Here is a 7,540-nt window from a genome sequence, read left to right as displayed (position 1 = left end):
TCTTTGACTTAATTTAATTTAATGATACGTAAGAAAATGACATGCACGGACCACTCACAACTATCTCACATCTACAGACTATGCAATGAGTATGTGAATGACATTCGACGTACATTATGTTTGCAAGGATATTGGAGACCAGATCTCTCGTTGGATGGCCTCAAAGTGCACACCAGTTAATGGAGGTGCTACGTTCATGTAACTGACAAATCTTGCTCAAGCATTGACCTTGACCTTGTGACCATCCATGCTTTTTCACGTTCTTTAAGATCGCGTGTATTCGCCCATATTTTGCAACGGATTGTCTGTAGATATCTGATGCCATTTCCTTTCTTTTTCCTGTCATTTTCGATGAGTGGTTGGCGTTTTCAGAAACAAGAAATGGGGTCGGTTCGTTGATGCCATGGGAGAATATGAAAGGAATTGGGTCCGAATACAGAGCTTATAATTCCCAATTTAAGGCACAGATAGATCATAGATAATTAGCCCATTGATTGACCGATCAGTTAATATATTGATATGGCGGAAGGGATTGGAAATGAGGATGCCTGTGGGAATGTGGAGGAGAAATATGGAGTCAGAATCGAGAGACGCCCCTCGCAGTCTCGCTTGTCTGATCTCGACATCCGTTCCTGGCCCAAGTAAGTTTGATCTCTTCATTCCTTTCCTTGTTATGTTGTTACTGATCAATATATGGCTCCTGTGCATGGAAATATGATTGGAGGGTACATCTGTTTGTCCAGATTGGGGTTGAGGATCTTATGAATGCAGAGAGTTTAATACTCACGAGAAAATTCTGCATTCACTGTAATGGATTTTTTTCCTAATCATGTATATTGGCTTTAGCCGAAACATAAGGCATATGGGTCTGAAAACTGAACTTAAAGCATTTGGTGTATTCTGTATTGGTATATGGATTTTGGAAGTTTTTAATAGTGATTTATTTAGTTAAATTTAAAGCATTTGGTGTATTCTGTATTGGTATATGGATTTTGGAAGTTTTTAATAGTGATTTATTTAGTTAAATTTATTTAGATTGTAAATTTTAAGAATATTTCAGAATGTGATAATGAAAAAATAACTTTAAAAATTTTCAAAAATATTTGGTCAGATTTTAAAATATTTTTGAAATTTACAATAAATATAAAATAGTGGATCTATTAGACTAAAGCCATATAATTTAATCTTCTTAAAAAAAACTGATTTTTAAAAATAAATATTTTGAAAATATATTTCCTGTCTAAGTTTTGTCTTCTTACCAATTTTAAAATTTTTTAAGCAAATTTGAAGTGACAAGTTATGTCTTTTTATTTTAAGTTTTTTAAAGAGAAATTTGAAGTAAAGATGTTTTTAGTGAAGGGTATATAAAGTAAAGGCAGAATTTAACCCAACAACTTTTGAGGACGGACGAATCATTAAGCAAACTCCTTAACTATTTTCTTTCTGTGTAACAGATGGGCATGTCCTTCAGGCAAGTTTCCACTGAAATTCGATGCAGAGGAGACATTCTACCTTGTGAAAGGTAAGGTTAGAGCATATATGAAAGGATCTTCAGACCAGTGCGTGGATTTTGGCGCAGGAGATTTGGTGGTCATTCCGAAGGGGACAAGCTGCACTTGGGACGTCTCTGTAGCTGTGGACAAGCATTACAAATTTGAGCACTGACTGGCAGTCTATCAGCCTGTAATTCAATATTCGTCATACCATACTTTCCATGGGAAAAAGAATAACCTAGCAACACTTGTAATTTCGCTGACGATTGGTAGAGATGTGGCACTCGTTATTTCATGTTCCCAAAATATAAATTCTAAGGTTGGAAAGTATTTGTCACGGAGTGCAAAATTCTGAATGTATGTTTATCAAATAAAAGCAAACCCAGATCTGTACAGGTTAAGGTTTTGCATTGGGCAGCTAAGGTTTGTATTGGGCATTGTTTAGGCAGGTTACAATTTTGTCTAGATCGTGAATTTAGAGTCAGAATTAAAAAAAAAAAAAATTGATTATAAAAATGTTTAAATGGTTTTTGATAGCCAAAATAGATTTAATACTATTAAATTTAAATCTATGGGAAATTGAAAACCTTAAAACTTGATAACTATAATCTAAATTTTCAAAAATCTCGACCTAATTTTCTCTTTTCGAAGAAAAAATGTATAGTATTTGGACTAAGCTTTTGGAGTGTGGTCAGAGTTTCACTTCTTTGGAATTTGTATTAGCCAATGATGACTTTGAATTCCAACTTGTTTCTCCATCCACGCTTTGGTACGTTGTTACGAGACACGGTCCCTTATAAAAATGAGAGTTAGAAGTTTATTTGAATTATAACTCGTCTGCACTTCACCTTTTCGCCTGTCCGATTGACCAATAAAGTTGATGACCATGAATGTTACCAGAAAGTTGATATTGGTGGAACACCCTACCAAACAAAGTCAAATCATCAACCTATTATTGAAGCACTGAATTCTATAAAAACAACAACCAGTACCATAAACGAGTGGCTCGTGAAGTAACGAGACGGGTCCAGGGTTGTTAACTGCAGTGAAGTGACCTGTTTGGACTCTTTGACATGAATGGCGTTATGTAGTTTTCTGTTTTTCTTCCAACCTTACCGTCCAGTCGGACCGTTCCATGTGTTTTTCATTTTTCCTAATTTGAATGTAGGTCCATGATCCACATATGGTGGATTATGGGTTATTGATTAATTCTCCTTCTCCAACCTTACCCTCCAATATTTCTAGTCAAACCATTCCATGTGTTTCAATTTTCCTTGTATATATTTGAATGTGAGGTCCTTGATATAGACTACGTATATTGCATAATTCTCCTTTTCTCATTTAGAATGTCCTCATGTGGTGATTGTCTCAAATGAGATGTCTTTTGCTAAGTTCCACTTAACTTTCATGTACCGGAAGAAAGCCCCACATGAAATAACATGATGGATGAACAATGGATAGTGGCTCCAATACAAAACTACCGTCGAGATCCATGTGACGGATTAGTTAAGGGTATTTTGGTTTCCTGCATCAGTTTCGTCTACATTGATGCAGGTTACCGGATAAGAATAAGCAATAAAGATGTTAGGGTGTTCCTGGCCATTATATACGTTCTCAAAAATGTTTTTTTTCTTGATACTAAAAAAGAAGAGTAAATTGCTCATAGAGATATTGGTTGAAAATGATGATGAATCCAATGATGAAAAATATTGTCAATCCTATTACCACGACTTATTACATAGAATGAAGGATTTTATATGAAACCATTGTTTTATAAAATAGTAATAATGATGAAGAAAGATGTATTCATGAACTCATTTGTTATAAGTTAATTTGTCATTTGAAAATTTTATTTAGTAATTTTGATTGTCCTTATAATGTTGATATTAGAAAATGTAATCAAAGTGCATGTGAGCTTATACCACAGTTATTAATTAGACACCAGTGCGACCATTTAGGCAACACACAAGGTTTAAAACAACTAGGTCACAAGGAGCGCTTAAAAAATACACTTTATTGTCAATTGATCTAAGAAAAAACAACTTAGATAGAACAGGAAAAATGAAAAATAATCCAAAAGAATAGAGAACATTTATTATTATTTTATTTTAAAATAGAATGAAAAAAACATATTGTAAAAATAATTTTAAAAATTGACATTTTCTAAGTACCTAGATTTTAAATATGATTCCATGGTTATGTTTTACTATGCAAGAGCTTTCTAGTGGCTGCTTTTATGTCCCAGTCTAAGTTATGTTTAAGGAGTTGTGTCTTCTATGTCCTAGTCTAAGTTCTATTTAAGGAGTTGTGCCTTTTATGCCCCAGTCTAAGTTTTGTTTAAGGGGTTATGCCTTCTATGTCCCAGCCTAATTTCGGTTTAAAGAGTTGTGCCTTTTATGTCCTGGTCTAAGTTATGTTTAAAGAGTTGTGCCTCTTGGAAGTAAATTGGTGCCTAATTTCTTTCTTTCACTATTTGAGGTGTATCTTTCTCATATTGACTTTGTTTCATATTTGTAGTATCTCATTGGAAAGATTTATCCATTCTCTTTCATACGATATACCTAGGACTATATGTGTTTATATTCCTTGGATTTTTTGACATTTAAAATGTCATTATTTCCTCAAAATTTCCTTGAAAGTTTATGACTCAGAAATCTGGCCAAAGTTTGAAAAATTGTTGAGTTTTTTTGTTGTTGTGGCACCAAAAATTGGTCAAAATATTATTCAACTCTATTTGGTAACTACTAACAAGTATATAGATTATCTTTATGCACTCTCTTTTCAAATGGAAAGAACAAGTGTGTGTGTGTGTGTGTGTGTTTCTCTCGCCCCTCCCCACACCTACCCCCTCTTTCACACACCCACACACACCTTTTACTTTCCATTGGACACGAACCTAACATGCATGCCTTTCCTTGGACACTTGGCACACTTTTCCTAGTATGGAAGATGCTCAAGGGTCCTACAACGATGAAGAGGGAGTCAAAGGAAATGATTATTAGCATGGGTAGTTTTGAAACATAATCAAATGGGCATGGAAGGGGCAAGTCATAGAAACGAGACCTGGTAGAGACCATGAGGAGTCAATTGGTCATTCTTTGAACATTTTTTGAAAAAATTTATTCACCCATTGGGTTAAAAATTTGCCTAATTTTTACATATATATGATTAAATTAATGATATCTACCAAAAACTTTCTCAAACTAAAATGAAAATTACATGTTTTTTGTTGAATAATCTCCCAAATTCTATATGTATTATTTTTCAAACTAGAATAGCCACCTAAGATACTATATTATAAGAATAATTATAAAAGGTTAATCATGGTCCAAGAGGAGAAACATCATATTAATACTCAATTTTTGCAAAGATTAATTCATTTGAAGAGACAAATAGGTAAGGGAACTAATTTGGGGTGGGAAGTAGAACACAAATTTTATGTAAATAGGGAGAATGCCAGATTCAAGGGATTTTAGAAGTGTTGTAGACAACAACATCACTCACTAAGACATTCAACCAAGGACAATTATGTTTTTTAGTCTTTGGAAAGTAGCATAAACATAACACCAATTGAACATCAAAGGAGAAAGTCTAAATTAAATGATTTGCAAAAGAGAGATTAGGAAGATTAAGCCTCCTACCTTTGATAATGACCATAATAAGGGCGAGTAAGCTAAATCTTGGTTATTGGTGATGAAGAAGTATCTCCAATTACACAAATGGTTTTCCAAATTGGATGTTAGAATTGTAATTTATCATTTATAGGGTAAGGCATCAATGTGGTGGGTTCATCTCAATGAAGCCAAGTACTTAGATGAGAAGAGGATCTCATGGAGACAGTTCAAGAGGTATCTCTAGAAGAAATACTTATCTAATCACTAATATGACATGAAAGTCTAGGAGTTCTTTGAACTCAAGCTAGGGAGCATGACAATGGATGAGTATAAAAGAACTTCCTTGAAATACTAAGGTATGTTTATTTCATTAAGTATGAGAAGGTAAAAATACAAAGTTTTTAAAATGGTTTACCATCATTTTATAGTGAAAAATTTAAGTTTTATGAGCCCAAAACACTAGAGGAAGCTATAAGGGAGGAAAATTTTCTTTATGAGCAAAACACAAATAAGCTAGCCTTCCAAAAAGCTTGGGATGACAAGAAGAGGGCTAATGTAGAGCAAAGGAAAAAGGGATACAAACCTTCATTTTTTACTAGTATTTCTCAAGCAAATAAGCAAGATCATCCAACTCGAAATGAACCAAAGAGAGTAGATTCATTCGGAAAAATTCCAATATTTTAGCCCATTAAGTGTTAGGGTTGTGAGGCAGAGCATATATACAAATACTTCCCTCATAAAGGATAATGTTATTACCATTTTAATTGACTCTAGAATTAGCCATAGTTATATTGACCTTAAACTTGTTGAAATATTTCATTTGAAGAGAACCAAACATGGTTAGTCTTGGTGGTTTTAGCTAGCTATAGGGGGCTAAGAAAAGGATAAATGAAAAAGTAAAAGAATGTCAAATTATCATGAATTTATTATGCCAAAAAGCAGATCTAAATACCATACCTTTGGGTTCCTTTGAATTCTTAATTGGTATGGATTAGTTCGAAAAACACCATGCTATCTTGGATTGCTATTACAAGGCATTCTCTTGGTTTGATGAGGGAGGGTAGCAAAGACAAGTGTAGGGGATTCCTCCACCAATTTATATCAAAGAAATATAAATTATGTAGTTGACCACCAAAGAGGGACATTTATTTTTTCATAGATTTGGTACCAAGAGTTTTCCCTGTGCTCAAGAAACCATATAGGATGAGCACAATAGAGCTTAAAGAATTGCAAATGTATTTGGAAGATATTTCGAAGAAGGGATATATATACCAAAGTGCGTAAACTTGGGGCACCCTACAACTCTTTGTCAAATAAAAAACATGGTACATTGTGGATGTGTATAGACTTTATGTAGTTCAACAAGATGACAATGAATAATAAGTATCCTTTGCCAAGGATAAATGATTTGTTTGATCAAATATGAACATCTATGGTCTTCACTAAGATTGAATTAAGGTAAGGATATCATCAGGTAAGAATTAAAGGAGAGGATATTAGAAAGACAATATTTAGAACTCGATATGGAAATTATGGGTTTGTGGTGCTGCCATTTAGGATATCCAATGAACCATATGTCTTTATGTGCTTTATGAATGGATTTTTCTAAAATTATTTGGACATGTTTGTCATTGTATTTTTGGATGACCTCCTCATTTACTCAAATTTGGAGAAGAACATAAGAAAAACTTGAGGGGTGTTACAAGTATTGAGGGAGCATCAATTTCACTCCAAATTGAATAAATGCTCATTTTACCACAGGTAGATTCATTATTTAGATCATATCATCTGAAGGAAGGTGTGAAATTGGACCTAGAGAAGAACAAATCAATTAATGAGTGGCCAACACAAAGGAATATCACAAAGGTAAGATTATTCATTAGATTAGAAAGCCACTACAAAATATTTATTGAGAGTTTCTCAATAATAACATGCTTAATCACTTTGCAAAAGAAGGTTGTGGAATTTCAGTGATATCATGAATGTGAAAACGATTTTTAGAAATTGAAATTATTATTAACTAGTGCATGATTCTTAATATAGCCTATCAAAATGAAGATTGTATTTTGTGCATTCATGCATCCAAGGAAGGGCTTGGGGCAGTCCTCATATAAAAAATGCGCAATTGATATGTTATGAGTCAAAGAAGTTGAAGGGGCACTAGAAAAATTATGCCCCTCATGATTTGGGGTTCGAAATCATCATACACGCCTTAAGAATGTGGAGGATCCACCTCATGTGAAATTGGATTGAATTGAGAACATACTGCAATGGCCTAAATAATTTATTGGGAAATCCAACCTTCAATGCCAAACAAATTAGATGGCTAGAATTTCTATATGAATATGACTTCGAAATTAAGCACATATCATTGGGAAGGAAAATAAGATAGATGATTCAATCAAAAAGAGGGTGTATGAAGTGCATGCTATA

At 33.7% G+C, this 7,540-nt stretch overlaps 1 protein-coding gene across 1 annotated transcript; it reads left to right on the top strand.

Moving 5' to 3' along the window:
* Positions 1-357: 357 nt before the first annotated feature.
* LOC149150380 (uncharacterized) lies at positions 358-1,914 on the top strand. The gene is made up of 2 exons (XM_089443848.1): positions 358-641; positions 1,455-1,914. The coding sequence occupies exons 1-2, from the start codon at positions 520-522 to the stop codon at positions 1,663-1,665; spliced, it is 333 nt and encodes a 110-aa protein (XP_089299974.1). The 5' UTR covers positions 358-519; the 3' UTR covers positions 1,666-1,914.
* Positions 1,915-7,540: the final 5,626 nt, after the last annotated feature.

This window comes from Pinus tabuliformis, chromosome 9, assembly GCF_031772625.1.
Source record: "Pinus tabuliformis cultivar Carrire ecotype Pingquan chromosome 9, CPIR1, whole genome shotgun sequence".
NCBI classification, from domain to species: Eukaryota; Viridiplantae; Streptophyta; class Pinopsida; order Pinales; family Pinaceae; genus Pinus; species Pinus tabuliformis.
Note: the sequence above shows the minus strand (reverse complement) of the source record. Positions and strands in the feature narration are given on the sequence as shown.